Genomic DNA, 20,000 nt, shown 5'->3' on the forward strand with positions numbered 1-20,000 from the left:
TATATATATATATTTATATTTATTTCGATATAAGTAGCGGGCTGCAAGAAGGAAGACAGCAGCAAACCCAAAGATGTCTCACTGAACAGATACACCGAGTGCAGGCTGATGCAACTTGAAACCCTAATTCCAAACCCTAAACCCTAAACCCTAGATACTTCCTTTGTTTGTGGCGACAGGGAGACTCCAGACCCAACAAAAGCAAGCACTAAACCGTGCATGCATGCATGCATGCATGCAGATATGCCGTAGCGCCGCATGCATGAAAGCAAAGCGAAAGTAGCAGCATTTGCTGATGTAGCAGTATTCTCTTTGTAGACGAGGCGGAGAAGAGAGGGACAAGTAAACGCGACTAGTAGACAAACAGACAGACAAATAAACAAGCAAATGAACAAACAAACAAAAAGTTTTTTCGTTTAAATTCTGTTTGATTCTTTACTCGCAATGGTGTCGCCGCCTAGGGCCCCCAAATCAAAGAAGGGGTCTGCATTAACTCCTTTTATTATATTTCTGTTTGGAGTGATTGCTGCATTTGTACGTAGTGCTGCATCTGTCAAAGCTGCAAACGGATCAGCAGCAGCAGCAGCAGCAGCAGCAGCAGCAGAGGGTTCTTGTCTGCTTCTATTCAGGTTCGAGGCAGCAGCAGGATGGCCGAGCCCTCTGCTTGCAGGCAAACCCCCTAACATATCCGATAAACCCGCAAAGGGGTCCCGCTGTACCTGCAGCAGCAGCAACAGCAACAGCAGCAGCAACAGTCTTAATAAGAGTTGTTCACTTCAACAGCAACAGAGAGGGTGGTGCTCGCAGAAGAATTGTTTGACTTTACTTTTGGAATTACATCGGCAACCACAACTACACAGATAACAGCAGATATCTGCTGCTGCTTCTGCTGCTGCTGCTGCTGCTGCTGCTGCTGTTTGGTGTCTCACTGCTGCAGCAGATGTTTGTGTCGGTGCGAGATGCCAGTTATTTCTGTCGCCGTTGCAGTTCCCTGCAGTCCCCCAATTTGAATTATTATTAGTTTTATTTCCTTCCGCTTGCAAACCCGCAAAAGGGTCAGAAGAAGAAGAATAAGAAGAAGAATAAGAAGAAGAAGATAGATTAGCACCAGCTAGCTGCGGTGTACTCATGGCTAGCTGGCTAGCCGCAGGACTTGAACCCATCAGGCCTCCTAGCACTCTGAGGGGAAGCAGCAAACATAGACACACACACACTAAAGCACTAAATATACACAAATAATGCTGCACTTGCGGCAGCAGCAGCAGCTGCTGTTGCTGCTGCTCCTGCTCCTGCTGCTGGTCCTGCTGCTGCTCCTGCCGCAGATGTTGGTCCTATTGCTGCTGCTGTTGCAACTGTTGTTGCAGCAACTGCTGTTGCTGCTACTTTTCCAGACTCACGGCGATGTTGACTGCGGCACAGCTGCAGCAGCAGCAGCAAGAATTTCCTCCAATCCTAACTGACTATTAGGCGCAGGGCAAAAGGGCTTCGTTGCAGTGCTGCTGCTGCTACTGCTGCTGCTTGTGTTGCTGCCTGCTGCTGCCGCCGGGCTACGAATGCATGGCTGAAGCCGGGCCGAGAGAGAAGTGAAAAGCTGCTCCACATCGCTCTCCAGCTCTTGCTGCTGCTGCTGCTGCTGCTGCTGCTGCATAGCTACGGGGGGTGGGGGAGGGGGTGGAGGCTTAAAAGGCTCCGAAGGCTGTTGCTGTGCTGTTGTTGTTATTGAATTTGCTGTTTGTGAGAAAAACGACTCCAGAGATATCGCTGGAGTAGACAAAGGAGGTGCAGCAGCAGCTGCAGCAGCAGCAGCAGGAGCTGCTGCTGGACAGGGAAGGACAGCAGCAACGGCCGACTGCTGCTCCTGCAGGATATCACATGCAGCACACAATGGCAGACCCTAAACCCTAAACCCTAAACCGGTGCGAACGGGGCCTCCTCCAAGCACTAAGGCGGCCAAAGAACGTCGGCGCCTTCGACTAAAAGAAACATGCAAACCCTAAACCCTGAACCCTAAACCCTAGTCTTCAAGCTTCACGGCTTACTGCCTTCAGAGCAAAATGCCTCCGGCGGTCTTCATCCACCTGAGTCAGAAACCCTAAACCCTAAACCCTAAACCCTCAGCATGCCTGGAGGACCGAAATAAACCCTAACCTGAACCCTTAGAGCTTAAACCCTATCATGCTACACCCTAAACCCTAAACCCTAAACCCTGCCTTTTGCATGATGCCTTTAACTTCTTTGTCGATGGCCTGGTAGTCCTCAAGAGCTAAACTGTCGTCCACTGCAGACGCAACACACAAAATGGGGTTTGGGGTTTGGGGTTTAGGGTTTAGGGTTTACCCTCTGAATCAGTTGTATGTTAACTCAGCTACCCCCTATTCCGCGAGCGCAAATATATATACACTATATGTGGCATGCGCATGGCTGAGGCTTTAGGGTTTGCCTGAGGGTTTAGGGTTTAGGATTGAGCGTTCAAGTGAGGGTTTAGGGTTTAGAGTGGTTTGCAGCGTACGTAGGAGCGACATTAGGAGAGGCAGCACTTTTTCTGCTACGGCCTCAAGAGGGAGACAGCGGCATAAAGCAGAAGAACAGCGACTCAGAGACAAACAAAGAGCAGCTGAACGAGAACGGCGCAAGGCCTGAGCAGCACCGCATCAAAATAAATGCAATAAAAGACAAACAGATGCGGGTAAACGCGCACAAGAAACAGCAACCAATTAAAAATAAGCAAACAAAATGATTAACTAAATAAATATACCATTCAAGCAATCTCCTTGTTGCTGACTGGCTTTGGTGTATATACACCTCAAGAGCTGCCTATACACCTGAAAAGCTGCATATACACTCCAAGATATACACCTGGTGAATTGTACCTGCAACAACACGGGAAGAATTTGATTCTCCACGATTGAACGATCGAAGGAAGGCGTCATTGCACTGAGACACTCCAAACACTTCACTCGCACCTCCTCGCTCTCTGCACGTACACCCCACACCCGAAACCCTAAACCCTAAACCCTAAACCCTATACCCCAAACCCTAAACCCTAAACCGGAAATCCACAGCGCGAAACCCCAAACTCTAAGCACCAAATATCCCTAAACCCGAAACCCGAACCCCTAAGCTTTTAACCCCAAACCCTAAACCCTAAACCCTAAACCCTAGGCTTTCTCTACCTGCATTTGCAATAAGCGTCAGCATGCGCGGCAAGAACAGAGTGCGGTAGTCGGAGTACCCAAAAGATGCAAAACAAACCCTCAAGACATCCACTGCTGTCTTTTGGATTTCAGTGGCCTTCAGCAAACAACACAAACCCTAAACCCTAAACCCTAAACCCTAGTGCTGCAGACCCTGTAGGCTTGCAGTGTGGGACCTTCTTGGGTTTCCAAAGTGGTTACGTGCTTGCGAGGCTTGTAGACGGTCTGCACAGGCAAACTAGGGTTTAGGGTTTAGGGTTTAGGGTTTGAGAAGGGCTCCAGTGAACCACCAACTTGAATGTCTAGACACTTCAGCAAGAAGGGCAGAAGCTCTTTACTGCAGATTTCTTTGCTTAGATTGTCCGATAAGAATTTAAATTCAATTAGCTGCAAGCAACAAATACAATTATGCTTTGCTCTTTTCTCGCGTTGTTCATATCTGCACGATTAGGGTTGAGGGTTTAGCATCTATATATATATATATATATATATATATATATAGAACAAAGAAAGAATAAATCAAGGGTAGTAGTAGTGTTTAGGGTTTAGGGTTTAGGGTTTATTAGGTGTTGATGCTGCTGACCAAATGAATGACAGCCTCAACTTGAATTTCTCTCGCAGTTAGCAGCGGGCGCAGCAGCGGCCAAACAAAATCTTCGAGCAGTTCTTTGTTTGCTAGCTGAGGCAAACAAAGAATAAATAAAATAAAATAAATTAATTAATTAAGTTTAAAAAGAAAGCATAGTGAAGAGTGCGAGGAGGAAGTGCAGAGCATACCCACAAACAAACCCAGAAAATTGCGTATTAATATAAAAAATAAATATATTAACACAACATTGCACAGAAATAAGAGTGATTAAACAAACAAACAAAATAGTGCAGATAAACAAATACACAAATAAACAAATAAATAAATACGTAGGCAAAGATATCAGAACACGCAACAATACAAAGGAGTTTATAGAAACTAAAAGACGAAAACAGAGAAACAAAGACAGAAAAGCAGATAAACAAAGTAAGCGAGAGAGAGTGAGAGACGCAGAAATTGATAAGAAGGCCCCAAGGAGGCAAACAAAGACAAAGACAAAATAATAAACAAAAACAGAAAAAAAATAAACGACATAAACATAAACAGAAAAATATAAACAGAGGAGGCAAATGAATCTGAGGGTGCAGCAGAAGACAGAGACAGAGACAGAGAGAGACAGCGCCAAGCAACAACAAACTACAAAAGAAAATAAATAAAAACAAGCAAAGAGACAAACAAACACAGACACAGAATATGCATACAGCTGACCAGCGAAGGGGGCACCGTAATAAGAAAGAAAAACGTAAATACAAAAACAAAATATATAATCTGCTGCTTCACCTTCTTTAAAACCCAGAATATGTTTGGCAGCAACGAAGGCAGGAGAGAAGGATATTTAAGAGCAGCAAGGAGAGGATCGAGTACATAAACCCTAAGGACTTGTGGCTGCTGCAGCTGCTGCTGCTGCTGCAGCAACGGTAGCAGCCCTGCAAGAAACTGCTGCTGCTGCTGCTGCTCTTTCTCGTGCAGAAATGTCAAAAATTTCAGAGCGCGCGCCTCTAAAGACAGCAAAAATTTATTTGTTGTGAAGACATCGATGGGGGGGCGATCAGCGGGGTTAGTGCTGAGGCCCCGAGACAACAAATCCAAAAACTCTGCTGCTGCTGCTGCTGCTCCTCCTGCTGCTGCTGCTGCTCCTCCCGATGCTCCTGCTGCTGCTGCTGCTGCTTCTGCTGCTGCTTCTTGGAAAAGAGACCCAGGAGGGAAGGCAGAAGAACGGACGGGAGAAAGCATCGAACACTGCAGCAGAAGAAACAGCAGCAGCAGCAGCAGCAGCGACAGCAGCAGCAGCAGCAGACACAGGTTATGTATGAGGAGGCAGTCGAGAAAAAACAACAAGCTCAAGGTTGTAGAGTTTAGGGTTTAGGGTTTACCTGTTGGCGGTGCGCCTCTAGGTCCCCATCTCTGCACGAAAGGAGGTTGTTTGCTCCGAGGCACTCACAAACAAGAAGACAAAAAGAAAATACATCTGCTGCTGGTGAGACAGCAGCTGGACAGACACCTGAGATCTCAGGCGCGGTGTAGCGAAGGGGGGGGCACAGCGCCACTCCTCCGCCTCCCGATCTGCAGTGTACGTACACCCCAACAAGACAAGATAGATAGGATATAACAAACAGCGAAGAGACAAACGAATAAACAAAAAGTAATAAACAAAGAGATAAACAAACAAACAAACACGCAAATAAACAGCAAATAAACAAAAAGGCAAGTGCAGAAGAAATGAGAAGAAAGCGCCAAAGCAAGGAGAAAAGCAAATAAATCAGCCCTAAACCCTAAACCCTAAACCCTAAAACCTAGCTTTGACGCTGACCCGCAAGTGAATTTACAGATTGGCTTGGATCCGTCTTTTTGTGTTTTTTCTTGCGCAAAGAAGAGGCCCCCCAACTGCCAGCGGCCCTTCTCATCAATAAATATACTCTCCGGGTGTACGTTCAGGTGCAGCAGCTGAGCGCTTCCATGCAGAAAAGAGAGAGCCTCCGCTATATCTAATAAACCGCACTTTACCTCCAACAAAGACAAACCCTCACCCCCTGCAACGCGCCACCCCAGGCCTCGCCCGTTAGATCCATGACTTTTGCTGCTGCCGCTGCTGTTGGCTGCGGTGCTGCTGCTACTGCTGCTGCTGCTACTGCTGCTGCTGCTGCTGCTGCTCAGGCTGGTGATGGTGTTGCCGGAAGCGCTAGAACTCCTCTCTACACCGGGGGGGCAGTACCCCGAAGGGGCCCCCCCTCTGGTAGTGTGGGCCCCTAGGAGACGTCTAAGAGAAGTAAGAACAGGTTTTGTGCAGAAAACCCATGAGTCTTTGCCTTGCTGCAGCGGCTCAACCACTTGCAGCAGCCGAGGGTGACGTAGGCGCTGCAGCAGCTGCGCATCCTGCTGCAGCAGCTCGCGTAGCTGCTGCAGCACGGAACCCTCGGGAGCAAGAGCAGCAAATTCTGGGGCCTTTAAATTGCATACAAAGAGGGACACAGGGACAGCCGGTCTGTCCAAGTGGTACCCGCTGTGCACCTGAGGGAAAGAAAATCAGAAAACAACGAAAAACATCCAAAAGAGTAGGTCTGCAGCTTGTAAAAGCAACAACAGACTGTACATACACCTGAGAGAGAAAGAACAACAAACTTACAGTCCATCGTCCATGTCGGGTACCTCGAATAACCGGTTCGCTATCAACATGGTACTGCTTTAGAAGGGGATTCCCCATGTGTTCGATTCAGAATTTGTCTGTACACTGTAATGCATGCGGTTTGCTCAGGTGTCTGTACACTCCAACGCATGCGTTCTGCTCAGCAGGTCTCTGTAAAGTACAGAACCGAGCAAGTCTTCTTTAGGGGAGGCAGCGGAAGCTTGCAGACGGAGCCAAACCCCTGGCGGCGACATGTATACCTGAACGCGTAGCTGCAACGCAGGGACGGGGGAGAGGGCTCATAAGGAAGAGCGTGAAGGCGATAGCGAAGTCTTGCAGCGGCAAATGCCACCGGTGTGCCCTTCACACAAGACGCATTTCAATTTTATCTGCGGTCGAATACCCCGCGCAACGCACGGAAACCGCTGCGGAAGCTCAGCAGGAAAAAGACCTACGCGAGAGCAAAGAGATGTCCAAAGGTTTAGAGAGAAATATACATCTCAAAAGAGAAACATAAGCGCGAAAAGATAGTGGGAAATGTAGAGAGAAAAGGCAGCCGTGGATCCATTGACTTGAATGAGCTGCATGTACACCGCAGAAACAAAGGCATCGAGCCGTAAGCTGCCGTCCGTTTCTTTATTGTACTAATGGCAAATAACTGCGACAGAAAAATAGATTTTTTTCGAAAAATGTATTACTAAGCAGCTGTTTTGTGACGCATTGTTCTGGGGCTCCGCAGACAACTACTACCGTGGTTATCGGCGGCATGCACGGCATACGCATCCGAGTTGAACAGGCGCGATCTTCTAGGGAAAACGCGGCTTCTTCATGTTTTTTTCTTTCGACAATGGAAATTAAAACATGCTTTTTTCATTGATGTGCGTTTTATCACATGAAGTTCCTTTTTGAAAGCCGAATTCCCTCGGGCGCCGTCGGCGCAGACACCCGAGCGTGCGCATGAGGCGGCTGGGTGGCTCGGCATGCATCCGTTCGTGTTTGATTTTATCTATTATTTAGGCCCAGCGTTTAACATTTTTCGTCATATATTCATTATTTGTGCAAATAGCCCTTTGAATCTTCAGAAAATATCGCCAAGGCCACCTACAAGTGGTCTGCCTGTTACTGCGCCCATTCCTACCACTCAGTTTCCGTGGGATCTTCAGCCTCACCTTCGCTGCATGCAGTTTGTTTTAATCTTTTGTTTATTCAACTTTGCCTTCTCAACTGCATGCGCATTCTCCTGAACCCGGGGAGCCACTTAGCCACCCCCACCGGACGAAACAGCCCCAGGTGGCTTTGGTACCCATTCATGAGTTGCCGTACAGATGTTTATTCGACAGCTACCCACCAATAGCAGCAACAACAATAGCATCATAAACAGCAGCAGCAACAGCAGCAGCAACAACAGCATCAACTGCAGCAGCAACAGCAGCAGATAAGCTTGAGTGAAGCAGCTCGTGGCAAACGCTCCTGGCGTTTAGTTTGTTTTCCCCAATAGTAACTGAAAGAGGATAAGTAGAAAATCGTAACAAACAACACTGAAAAGCATTTGAACTCATTTTAGCGCGAGCTGCCTCCAACAAACCGGTGCAGATTCATCTGTCTATACACCCGAAGACCTCTTGCCTTTAAGGGCGTATCTCTTCGTCATTTCTCTGCTCTCTTCTGTAAAAGATTGCATCTTTTGCATATATTGTCAGTGGTCGACCCCGCGCCCCTGGGACGCTGCGCGTATCCTCGCATGCATGCATGCATGCATGCATATTCCCGCATGCTTGCATGCGGTGGCGTTGCAGATTGTTGTTAAGAGAGTTCAGAGGTATTAGTGCCTATGGAGGTCCTTGAGGGGCCTCTACCGTCTGTCTCTGTGGCCTCCGTCTGCTCGGAGATCGTCTCCAACAAATTAAGGGGGGGGCTTCGCCGTCTATCACGGGTTGCGTTGAAGCAAAGGCTGGGGGAGCAGAGAAAGCTGTGGATACACCTCAGCGAAGATTTACAAGATGATGGCATTCGTTGCGATGTCTGCGCAAACTCAGACACATCAGCGGTACACCCCAGCACCTGCTGCTGCTTCTGTTGCTGCTGCTTCTGTTGCTGCTGTTGCTGCTACTTGTCCTGGTGCGCGTGAGGGCGCAAGTTCGACGGCTTAGGGTTGAGGGTTTAGGGTTTAGGGTTTGTTATTTTGCAGGACGACGCCATTGTGCTATGCGATGGGTGCGACGCTGCGGTACACCAGAGCTGCTACAACATAGGGGCTTTGCCTGAGGGCGAGTGGTTCTGCGAGTATTGCAGACAGCAGCGGCTCTCTGAAAGAGAAATGGAGAAGTTAAAAGAAATAAACAAACGCACAGACCTCAGCAAACAACAAAAGGAAGGTGCGGCTAACAAGCGCAGCAAAACGAGGCCTAGGAACCTCCTCCTTCGCCAACGAGGGTTTAGGGTTTAGTTTTTAGTGCACGCTGCAGCTGCGTCGTTGTTGGCTCCTGGACTGCATGCAGCCGGGGCTGAGGGTTTAGGGTTTAGGGTTTAGGGTTTAGAGTTTAGGGGTATTTGTGTTGGCGTACAGCGGAAGCTGCTGCAGTGCTGCAGCGCGCAGAGAGCAACGGCATAGATGTTCCGCCTCTGCCTCGGGGCTGTGTGCTGTGCCCTAGAAGAGGTGGAGCCCTCATCCGCACTACTGAAGGCAAGCTAGGGTTTAGGGTTTAGGGTTTAGGGGCATATTATTAGTAGTGGGGTGTGTGTAGTTTATATCTTGGCGTGTTTCTGGCGACAGCCGAGAGCCTTAGCACTAGGGTTTCGTTCCGCTACCCCTTTAGGGTTTAGGGTTTAGGGTTTAGGGTTTAGGGTTTAGGGTTTGTGTGTGTGTGAAGGTTTATGGGCCCACTTAAGCTGCGGATTGTGGGTGCCTGAGTGTTGGGTGTTGGGGTGTCGGGAGGTGTGTGGGGCGGAGTCGATCGATCCCCAGCGCTTCCTCTCAGTTTGCTGCGTCTGCGGTCTTAACGCTGGCGCCTCTGTGCAATGTGCCCACGAGAAATGTAGCCTCTCCTTCCACGCTGTATGCGCAGTCATGGCTGGCTTCGGCATGAATATCACAGGTAATCAATGCACAAATACCTACCGAACTAGCTAGCTAGCTAGCTAGCGAGCTAGCTACATACTTCTAGCTAGCTACCTATGCAGCTAGTTAGCTAGCTAGCTACGTAATTCTAGCTAGCTAACTACGTAGCTAGCTAGCTAGCTAGCGAGATAGCTATGTAGCTGGGTAGGTGGCTGGCTAGCTAGCTAGATGGATGGATAGCTAGCTGGCTAGCTAGCTAACTAAGGTTGGCTGCGGCTACATAGAGGAAGCGTAGCCCTGCGGGGGTGGAGGGGGATGTAGGGGCTGGAGCGCGAAAGGCGGAGGCAATGCATCGCTGTCGTTGCCGCTCTTAGTGCCCCTCTAGAAAGCAGCAATAGCTGCTGACCAGCTAGCTAGCTAGCTACCTATAGGGGCTCTTCATAGCTAACTATGCAGCTGAGAGCGGAGGAAATAGTACGTACGCTTGCCCTGTGAGGTGTGGCTTCGCTTCACTGGCTGAGGATTGTCGAGGTTTAGGGTTTAGGGTTTAGGGTTTAGGGTTTGGGGTTTGTGTGCGCAGACCAAATAAACATTCAGAGGAAGAACAACGACGTGACTTTTCACGCTTTTTGTCTTCGCCACCGTCTTTGTTCTCATACTCGCACAGCCCCCACTGATACCCCTTTGGTACGTTGGGGTGTACGTACACCTCGCAGGTGTATATGCATGTTTTATATATTTAAATTCAGGGAGAACATCCATTGGGAGGCATTGCGCACTGACTAATTTATTATATTCTTCATCAACAGATTGCGAAGTGCTACCCTAATGCGGGCATGCGGTGTATGTACACCTCATAAATTGTATGTACACCCCGTGAAGTGTGTGTACAGCTGGTGAAGTGTCAGTGCACCTCAAGAGGTGTATGTGCACCTTTTGAGGTGTATGCACAGCCTGTGAGGTCTATGTACACCTGGAGAAGTGCGTGTACAGCTGGTGAAGTGTCTGTTCACGTACTGAGGTGTCTGTACACCTGTTGAGGTGTCTGTACACCTATCTGAGGTGTCTGTACACCTACTGAGGTGTCTGTACACCTGCTGAGGTGTCTGTGCATTTATTGCGTAATTTCTGTGCAGGAGTTTCGCCACGACTCGCCCGACTTCAGCAGCCCGCTGTATCAGTCAGCGATGTTGATTAGGAGGAACAGAGACATTGTCTTGGTATTTCAATTCTTCTTTCTTTTTGTTTGTCTTTGTCTTCGTCTTTGCTGTCTGTCTATCTTCTCTTACTCGTTCCTTGTTTATTTGTTTAGTTTTTTCCTTGTGTTTATTTGTTTATTTGTTTTCTCTCGTTTATGTGTTTGTTTTTTTGTTGTTTATATTTGTCGTCTGTCTTGGGTGTTTGCTTTTTTTGTTCGTTGTTTGCCTTTTATTTGTTTTCTTTTTTTGATGCTGTTGTCTTTGTGTATATTTTGTGCCTTTTTCTTTCTCTTATTTTCTCTCCCTGTCTGGTTGTTGTCTCTCTTTTCTGTTTGTTTGTTTGTTTTTGTTTGTTTGTTTGTTTGTTTGTTTTTGTTTGCTTGTTTCTGTTTGTTTATTTTTTTTGTTTGTCCTTGTGCTGGCTGCCTCTCTGATTCTTTTTCTCCTCTCATGTCTTTCTATCGCCTCCAGTACCCCATTTGCTGTAGTTGTCTCAGGGTTTAGGGTTTAGGGTTTAGGGTTTGGGGTTTGTTGCTGCAGTACATAGAACAGCTACAGGCGGAGGACTCTCTTTGGTCTCGTCGCGTTTCTTCTTATCTTTTAAAAGTAAACAAACAAGCATTTTACTCTTATAACAACAGAATAAATAAATAATAAATAAATTAATAATAACAATAATAGTAATAGTAATAATAATATATAATTAAATGAAGAAATAAGCATTCACTATATAAATGATAAAATTATGTGTACACCAACAAACGCTATTCCCCTATAACAATCAAACGAACAAATAAACAAATCAGTAGACAAATAATGAACTTACATTGAACATAAAGTGCGTAAATGCCAGCCTGTCTATATATATATATATATATATATATATATTTGTTGTTTATAGTTTAGTTCTTCTGTCTTTATTTAATTATTTATTTGTTTGTTTGTTTCTTTCTTCTGCATGCACAGGAGATGGTAGATAACGTGCAGTGTCTGCGGAGTCTGTGGGGGTATATTGAGAGGCCCATTAAAGGGGGCCCCTCTCGTAGGGGGGCCCCCCTCAAAGGGGGGCCCCCCTCAGGGGGTTTAGACGGTAAAGATGTTAATTTGAAAAAAGAAAGAAATGCTTATAAGAGAAAAGCAAATAAGGAAGAGACCCGCAGCAAACGCAATAAACAATCACATAAATAAACAACAATAAAAATATTAATATACAGACTGAAACAAACACCAAATAAGAACAAACAAACAAGCACCCCAATGCTGGGTCAAACCCTTAAGGGCCCCTTTAAGGGGGCCCCTATTAGGGTCTGGGGGCCCCCACTTGTTGATTCATTTGTACATTTAAGGGGGCCCCCCAGTTGGAGGATATTGTAAAGGGGGCCCCCAACTGCAGGGTATTCCCTTCTTAAGGGGGGCCCCTTTACGTCCCCTTAAGACCCCCTTAAGGGGGCCTCAGACTGTAGGGGATTCCATTTAGGGGGGCCCCCCTTTGGGGGCCTCCTTAAGGGGGCCCCCAACTGCAGGGTATTCCCTTGAAGGGGGGCCCCTTAAAGGGGGCCCCCAACTGTAAGATATTCCCTTAAGGGGGGCCCGCTTAAGGCCCCCTTAAGGGGGCCCCCAACCGTAGGATATTCCCTTAAGGGGGGCCCCCTTACGGGGGCCCTCAACTAGGGTATTCCCGTAAGGGGGTCCCCCTTAAGGCCCCCTTAAGGGGGCCCCCAACTGTAGGATATTCCCTTCTTAAGGGGGGCCCCCTTAAGGCCCTTGGGGGCCCCCTACTGCGCCTGGCTGGGCAGTGGGGGCCCCCAAGCGGAACTGCCAGAGGTGTTGTAATGTTCTTTTGCTGTTTATTTGTTTAGATTTTAAGGCATTGTGAGGTTTTATAAATCGATTTCTAGGCGGTTCGGGGTTTAGGGTTTAGGGTTTAGGGTTTAGAGGGAAAGGAACAAAGGGTTACTGCCGCCTGCTGCTTCAAGAATAGCCGCATTAGGGTTTAGGGCTTAGGGTTTGGGGCCTTCAGGCACAGCCCCTGAAGACAAACCAACATATTCAACATATTTAACTCGCCAAGGTGTACGCACACCTCATATATATATATATATATATATATATATATATGTTGTGCTATTTATATATACACTATATATGTTATGTATATACATTGTGCATTTTTAGATATAATATATATATATATATATGTTTTATGTGCGTTTATTCTTCTTCGTCTGTTTGTTTTTATATTTGTTTTCTGTCTGCTGTTTTTTTTGTCTTCAAACCCATCAGAAGAGCAGCGAAGAAATACAAAAAAAGTATGTAAAAGCAACAAAATAAATAATATATATAGTAAGAGACAGAGAAGTAGAAAAGCGTTTAAAGGTTTATTTGTTTTTTTATTAGGGAGAAGCCACAAAGAAGAAACAAATACCCATTAGGGTTTGTAAAGGGTTTATCTAATTCTTCATAAATAAACTAAACATAAATATCTCTTCAAACTATCATCAAATTCACAAAAGAAAAAGCGTTTGTTTTTGTTAAAGCCAAGGGAAAGAAAAGAAAAAGGTTTGTCTCAATATATATATATATATATATATATATATATGTATATATGTATATATATATATATATATAGATGCACATATAAATATTCTATGTATATGTTTATGTATATATATATATATATTAAAACAAACATTCATTAATATAAAACAATTAAACCCGGAGACGTTTATTTTATTTTTGTTTTATTCCTTTTCTAACTGTTTTATTTCTTTCTAAATATCTTATTTCTTTTGTAAATGTTTTGTTTAATATTTTATTTGTTTAATGATGAATGCATGCACTTAATGTTTTATTTGTTATACATTTGATTATTTATTTTATTAGAAATTAATATATTTTGTTTTATTTAGTTTTAGTCTGTCTGTAAATGAGTTAGAAACTTTAATGTATATTCTCCCTGCAGAAACTGCTCTTCTAATACACTCCAATCTGCAGCAATAATATTTTGTATTTCTTCTAATAAAGACAAACAACGAGAAGAAAAACTATCTTCTTCTTCTTCTTCTTCTTCTTCTTTTGCTGCTGCTGCTTCTCCTGCTGCTGCTGCTTCTGCTGCTTCTGCTGCTTCTGCATCGGTGTCCAGCAAGAAGAGTTGTGTGTGAGCCTAAAAAGAAAATAAATAATTAAAAAATAAAAACAAATTAACAAAGGTAAGGAGACAGACAAATAAAAGAAACAAATCAAGAGGAGACAGCAAGCAAGAGACAAACAAAGAAAGAGAGAGAGAGAGACATACAAACAAATAAAATAAATACAAACACTCAATAGAGAGAAGAAAGATACAAAAAGGAAGACGAATAGACAGACAAAGAAAGACAAAAAGATAAAGAGAAGCATAAAGAAACAGCAACAGAGCGAGAGAGAAGAGACAGAACACAAGCAAGCGAATATATATATATACATATATATAAATAAATAATTAATTAAAATTAAAATTAAAATTAAAACAATACCTTCAAAAAGACAGAAAGGATACATTGAATAAAATCGGCATTCGCTCGAGACAGAAGATGATAACGGAAGAAACGAAGCATTTCCAATATCTGCACACAAACCCTAAACCCTAAACCCTAAACCCTAAACCCTAAACCCTAAACCCTCATCTCTACCCCTAAATGATAATAAGCCCAAAGCGTCTGTCTTTCCGGATTAGCAAATCAACAAAGGGGTGCAACGAGGAGGCAAGAAGAAGAAAAAGAAGAAGACAAAAGAAAGAGAAAAAGAAAAAGCAAAAGACGCATACTTCGTCTATAGTCATGACGTGTTATACATGCAAAGAAAATAAAACAAATAAAACAAATAAAACAAATAAACAAAAGAAATAAAACAAACAAACAAAACAAACAAAACAAATTCTTTTTCTTTTTACCTCTTCTTCTGTCCCCATAGCAGAAGGCCCTAACTCTCCTATAGCCAATGCTAGTGCTGTAGGAGAGCAGCTATGAAAGAAGTTTAAAATATCTGAGTATAAAGAAAAAGATTAAAATAAAATATAAATAATAAATTGAACAGGGCAAAGAGGTGTATGTACACCGCAGAAGGAACAGCTCAGGTGTATATACACCGCATACTTCTTTCTACAAATATATAAATATATATTTATATATACTCACTTGTATATTTTTCTTCTTTATTGTCTGTCTTTGCCGCAAGCAATCGCTGTAACTGCGATTTAAATTTGTTGTTGTTGTTGTTGTTGCTGCTGCTGGTCTTGCTGCTGTTTTTTTCTTTTTTCTTCTTTATTTCTTCGCTTTCTTCTTCTTCTTTTTCAGGTGTATTTACACCTCCGCCTTCATCAAAACGCGATGGTATAAAAAAGGGAACGTCTGGCAGTGGCTCAGGCGGTAAAGAGGGCTGCAAGTAAATAAATAAATATAAATAAATATAAATAAATAAATATATATATATAAGCAAATATATATTAACATGTAAATAAATATATATATTATATATATACAAATCAGAGAAAACAAATTAATCAATGTACACATAAATAAATAAATAAGTATACGAGTATATAAAGACAAGACAAACATATCAATATAAACGAATAAATAAATATAATAGAAACCAATACATATAAAACAAACAAGTATAAACGCATAAACAAATATAAGACAAATAAACAAAGGAAATAAATAAACAAATATAAAACAAATAAACAAACATAAAACAAACGAATGAACGCGCGAGCAAAGAAAAACAAAAAACAATCTTCCTAGAGGAAGATGAAGAAAGTAAGAAGAGAGACAAACGCCAACGCACCAACAACTGATAAAACAGCAGCAGCAGCAGCAGCAGCAGCAGCAATTAAGAGCAGCAGCAGTGCACACACTCAACCAGCAGCAGCAGAAACATCAGCACGTACACCCAACCAGCAGCAGCAGCAGCAGCAGCAGCAGCAGCGGCAGCAGCAGCAGCTGGCAGCAAGCCTCAATGCAGCATATTTCCTTACTTTTGACTGTTCTTTAATTTCATCTACATATAAAATAGCATGTAATCGAGATGCCGATACACCCGAGAGTGTGAGTGCTCCAGGGGCTAAGGGGGTTTCCTTGCTTTTATAATGTCTTAGCATTGCAGCAGCAGCAGCTTCCTCGTCATCTTCTTCTTCTTCTTCTTCTGCTTCTTCTTCTTCTGCTGCTGCTGCTGATCCTGCTGCTGCTGCTGCTGCTGCTGCTCTTGTTAATAGCTTCGGCTCTTTAGGGGTTTTATGCAAGAGAGGTTTTTCTAGAGAAAGAGAGAAGACATGTTTGTTGTACCATTCATATATATTTCCTACAAACATACATCAAAAATATATTATCTTTTATGCTTCTTCTTTTGTTGCTGCTGGTGCTATCGATTGTTTTATTAATATTATTATTATTATTATTATTATTTATTATAATTATTATTATATTGTTGGTAGTATTATTACTATTATTACTACTATTATTATTAGTATCATATATATATATATATATATATACATGTATGCATATACACATGTGCATATATATATATATATGTATATATATGCGTGTACATTTCGCCTTAAGTTTATATTACCATGACTATGTTTTATGATTATTATCAGCATTCTAATTGCTGCAATAATAATTATAACTATAATAACAAGCATAATAATAACAATAATAATAACAAACATAATAATAATAATAATAATAACAATAACAATAACAATAATAATAATAATAAATAATAATAAATAATAATAATGTCTTACCCTCAGTTTGGCTGTGTGCAGTAAATAGACGAGCGCCGTTAGGGTGAAAGACTAAAGAATTAACAGTTTTCTTGAACGACATCCAATCAACAACAGAAGCAGCAAGTATATCATAAACCCAAAGAGAGCTGTCTATACACCCCGCAGCAAGAAAGGTTCCTTCGGGGGAGAATGTAAGACAAGAAGCTGTAGGTAAAGGTATATTTGAATCAATAGATGTTATTAAGCGAATAATGCTCTGAGATAAACTGTCTACTAAACAAACATATCCGCATCGATACACCGCAGCTAACAATACACCCCACACCTTAAAAAAACTTATACCTCCACCGCTGCTACCGTCTGGCAGCAGCAAACTTATGCTGCTTCTATACTCTCCTCGCTGCAGACCCCAGTATGATATGCTGCACTCCTATAATCAAACATCACAAACAAATTATAAAGATGCAGCAGCACATGCAGCAGTAGAAGCAAAAGACGCAGCAGCACCACCAAATGATGCACCAGCAGCAAAAGCAGCAGCAAAAGCAATTGCTGCAGCAGGTAGAGCAGAAGCTACAACTCGTGCAGCAACAGCAGCAAGCTGCAGCAGCAGAGCAACAAACAGCAGGGTCAACAACACAACAAACAGCAGCAGCAACAACAAACAGCAGCAGCAGCAGGAGCAGCAGCACTTAAAACGAACCGCATAGTGTGATACAGCAGCTGCAGCAGCAGCAGCAGCAACTCAAATGATTCCAAAGACAAAGACACCCCCTAAACCCTAAACCCTAAACCCTAAACCCTAAACCCTAGGGCGGCCTGGCTAATCCAAAACAGGGAAGCGGTTGTGCTGCTGCTGCTGCTGTGTCTTTCTTTCTTCTCACCTCAGGGTCAGAAGAAGCAGAAATAACAACAGAAGCCCCCATCATACTAACCCCACAAACCGATCCCTTATGCGCCTTCTCGACTCCCTGCTGCTGCTTCCTGCTGCTGCTGCTGCTGCTGCTGCGCAAGAACTCGCCCCGATGTAAACATGATTGCAGGTTAAATTTATGCATGCGGCCGTCTGCATAACCCACTACAACGAAGTTGCCGCAGCTGCTGCAGCAAAGTGCTGTTGCTGCTGCTGCTGCTGCTGCTGCAGATACACCGCAGCGAGATGGGGGCGTCAAGACACGCGGCTCCTGAGAATAAAAAGAAAAAATATAATTTTTTAATTAAATAAATAATAAATAAATAATAAATAATAAAAAGATAGATGAACACACCGCATACACACCATCTGTTAGTTTTTATTTAAGTAAACATTTTATATTCATATAGATATGTTTTATATAAAATAAAATATAACATAATATAATATAAAAATATATATATATATTGTAATGTAATATATATTTCTATGTAAATAAACCCTTTATATTTATTTTATTTAAATAAACATCTCTTATTTTAGTTAAACAAACCTTTTATATTTATTTTGCTTAGATATGCATTTTTTATTATATTTAATAATTTGGTGTTTGCATGCAATCAACACAAATTAATTCGGGGTAAATAAATAAAATAAATTAATTTAAGGTTTATTATATATTTAAATAAATAAAAATAAATTAAGTTGGGGATTATAATATATTAAACAGAAAGAAGAGTATATAGAGTGCATAATATATTAAAACAAACAAAAAGAAATGCATTTAGGGTTTATAATATATTAAAACAAACACAAAAAAATGCATTTAGGGTTTATAATATATTAAAATAAACACAAAAAAATGCATTTAGGGTTTATAATATATTAAAATAAACACAAAAAAATGCATTTACGGTTTATAATATATTAAAACAAACACAAAAAAATGCATTTAGGGTTTATAATATATTAAAACAAACACAAAAAAGAGTTTTAAATTTTATTTAGTTTAAAAGTATATTCTTACAAGTGCTTTCTTGTGTGCACTCCAAACAAAGACAGGATGTGTCTTCGCGTGAGCTGTAACGACAGCCGGCCAATCATAGTGCCGATTAAAAGAAAAAGATAAATCAACAACCCCTTTTAAACGCCGTATAGAAGCTCCAGCCCCCTGAAACACCATATAAACCCTAAACCCTAAACCCTAAGCCCTAAACAACAGGGGATAGGAAGAGAATGAGCATCTCAAGTCAAACGAAAGAAAACCAACAAAAAAACCCATTATATACCCTAAACCCTAAACCCTAAACCCTAAACCCTAAACCCTAAACCCTGGACGTGCCTGCATTTTGCCCTTCAGGTTCTTCTGAGAGAAGATGCAGGTTTGGTGTTGTTGAATTAAAGACGTAAACCCTAAAAACCCTCGGCCTCCATGAGATGTTGCAACCAACAGCTGGTTCCCCTCGGGCCCTACACACAAACCCTAAACCCTAAACCCTAAACCCTAAACCCTAAACCCTAAACCCTAAGAAAGAAGAATGGAGATCAAATGAATTCACACGCCGCAGCAACCAATGCAACCACCGAATACGCAAACACCAGTTCTTTCTTTAGTGTATATGTATTAAACCTTAAACCCTAAACCCTAAACCCTAAACCCTAGACCCCCCAAACCCTACACACTCACAAGCACAAACAAACATCAAAAGGAAAGAAGTTTAGAATTTGCAAACAGTTCCTAAACCCGCTCAATCCCGCGCAGCGTCCAGCCCCAAACCCTAAACCCTAAACCCCAAACCCTAAACCCTAAACCCTAAACCCTAAACCCTAAACCCTCACCATAGAACTGCATGTGGGTGACAGTGCCGATGTTGCCTCTGCGGGCCTTCAACTCTCTCGGTATTCCATCAGGGTTGTCAAATATCCACTCCACTAACGCGTTGTCGCTCCCTGCAAACCCCAAACCCTAAACCCTAAACCCTAAACCCTAAACCCTAAACCCTAAACCCTAGCTCTACAGGTCTCCGCCTGCTGCACGACTACCCCTACAGACCCGAAACCCTTTTAAAATTCCCTAAAACCCCCAACCTCTAAACCCTAAACCCTAAACCCTAAGCTCTAAACCATAAACCCTAAGCCCTAAACCCTAAACCCTAAACCCTAAACCCTAAACCCTTACCCGAGGTAATCATGAGGGGTTGGTGGGGCATGAAGTAAATGTGCACAACGCTGCCTTTGTGGGCTTCTGGGATCGTCTCCAGGAGACGGTTTTCTTTGAGACCCCACACGCAGAGATCTCCGTTGCTGCTGCCGCTGACGAGGGTTGCTGCTGCAGTTGCTGCTGCTGCAGGAGCAGGAGCAGCAGCAGCAGCAGCAGCAGCATCCATACGAAACGCTAAAGCAGTAACAGCACCCTGAGCTGCTGCTAAATGAAAACACAACAGCACTTCATCTCTCTTTATATCTATAACCAGCACTCTGCCGTCTGTACACCCCAACCCAATAACATCAGGGCAGGGGCTCTTCGCTAGCACCGTAATGCTGCTGCTGCCGCTGCTGCTGCTGCTGCTGGTTGTTGTTGTTGCTGTTGCTGCTGCTGCTGCTGCTGGGGTGTCTAGACACCTGAAGGTATGTATTTTGCTGCTGGTTTTGAA

At 43.2% G+C, this 20,000-nt stretch overlaps 3 protein-coding genes across 3 annotated transcripts in view; 1 reads left to right on the forward strand and 2 right to left on the reverse strand.

Annotated features, from left to right (window-relative positions):
* Nucleotides 1-416: 416 nt before the first annotated feature.
* EAH_00040540 (SCY kinase-related protein (incomplete catalytic triad), putative) lies at nucleotides 417-6,484 on the reverse strand (the record flags this gene model as incomplete). Its single annotated transcript, XM_013391855.1, has 12 exons — nucleotides 417-559; nucleotides 1,109-1,179; nucleotides 1,398-1,858; nucleotides 2,040-2,078; nucleotides 2,871-2,974; nucleotides 3,174-3,291; nucleotides 3,489-3,581; nucleotides 3,778-3,873; nucleotides 4,492-5,022; nucleotides 5,157-5,346; nucleotides 5,594-6,291; nucleotides 6,407-6,484. The coding sequence occupies 12 exons, from the start codon at nucleotides 6,482-6,484 to the stop codon at nucleotides 417-419; spliced, it is 2,622 nt and encodes an 873-aa protein (XP_013247309.1).
* Nucleotides 6,485-8,237: 1,753 nt separating this feature from the next.
* On the forward strand, nucleotides 8,238-11,851 carry EAH_00040550 (PHD-finger domain-containing protein, putative; the record flags this gene model as incomplete). The annotated part of the gene is made up of 8 exons (XM_013391856.1): nucleotides 8,238-8,453; nucleotides 8,595-8,781; nucleotides 8,973-9,041; nucleotides 9,277-9,501; nucleotides 10,045-10,151; nucleotides 10,601-10,684; nucleotides 11,204-11,269; nucleotides 11,630-11,851. 8 exons carry the CDS (start codon nucleotides 8,238-8,240, stop codon nucleotides 11,849-11,851), a joined length of 1,176 nt encoding a protein of 391 aa, XP_013247310.1.
* A 1,723-nt stretch (nucleotides 11,852-13,574) lies between these two features.
* The window catches only part of EAH_00040560 (WD-repeat membrane protein, putative), a gene marked incomplete at both ends in the record, with an annotated part of 7,167 nt that continues 741 nt past the window's right edge, over nucleotides 13,575-20,000 (reverse strand). Inside the window, 11 exons of the mRNA XM_013391857.1 lie at nucleotides 13,575-13,826; nucleotides 14,176-14,265; nucleotides 14,592-14,683; nucleotides 14,836-15,076; nucleotides 15,678-16,000; nucleotides 16,452-16,863; nucleotides 17,318-17,617; nucleotides 18,374-18,517; nucleotides 18,794-18,816; nucleotides 19,186-19,296; nucleotides 19,526-19,831. Coding sequence (XP_013247311.1) covers nucleotides 13,575-13,826; nucleotides 14,176-14,265; nucleotides 14,592-14,683; nucleotides 14,836-15,076; nucleotides 15,678-16,000; nucleotides 16,452-16,863; nucleotides 17,318-17,617; nucleotides 18,374-18,517; nucleotides 18,794-18,816; nucleotides 19,186-19,296; nucleotides 19,526-19,831 — 2,294 coding nt within the window. The remainder of the gene's footprint in view (nucleotides 13,827-14,175; nucleotides 14,266-14,591; nucleotides 14,684-14,835; nucleotides 15,077-15,677; nucleotides 16,001-16,451; nucleotides 16,864-17,317; nucleotides 17,618-18,373; nucleotides 18,518-18,793; nucleotides 18,817-19,185; nucleotides 19,297-19,525; nucleotides 19,832-20,000) is intronic.

The sequence above is a fragment of the Eimeria acervulina genome, genomic scaffold (genome assembly GCF_000499425.1).
Source record: "Eimeria acervulina Houghton genomic scaffold, Eah_scaff495, whole genome shotgun sequence".
In the NCBI taxonomy this organism is placed as follows: Eukaryota; Apicomplexa; class Conoidasida; order Eucoccidiorida; family Eimeriidae; genus Eimeria; species Eimeria acervulina.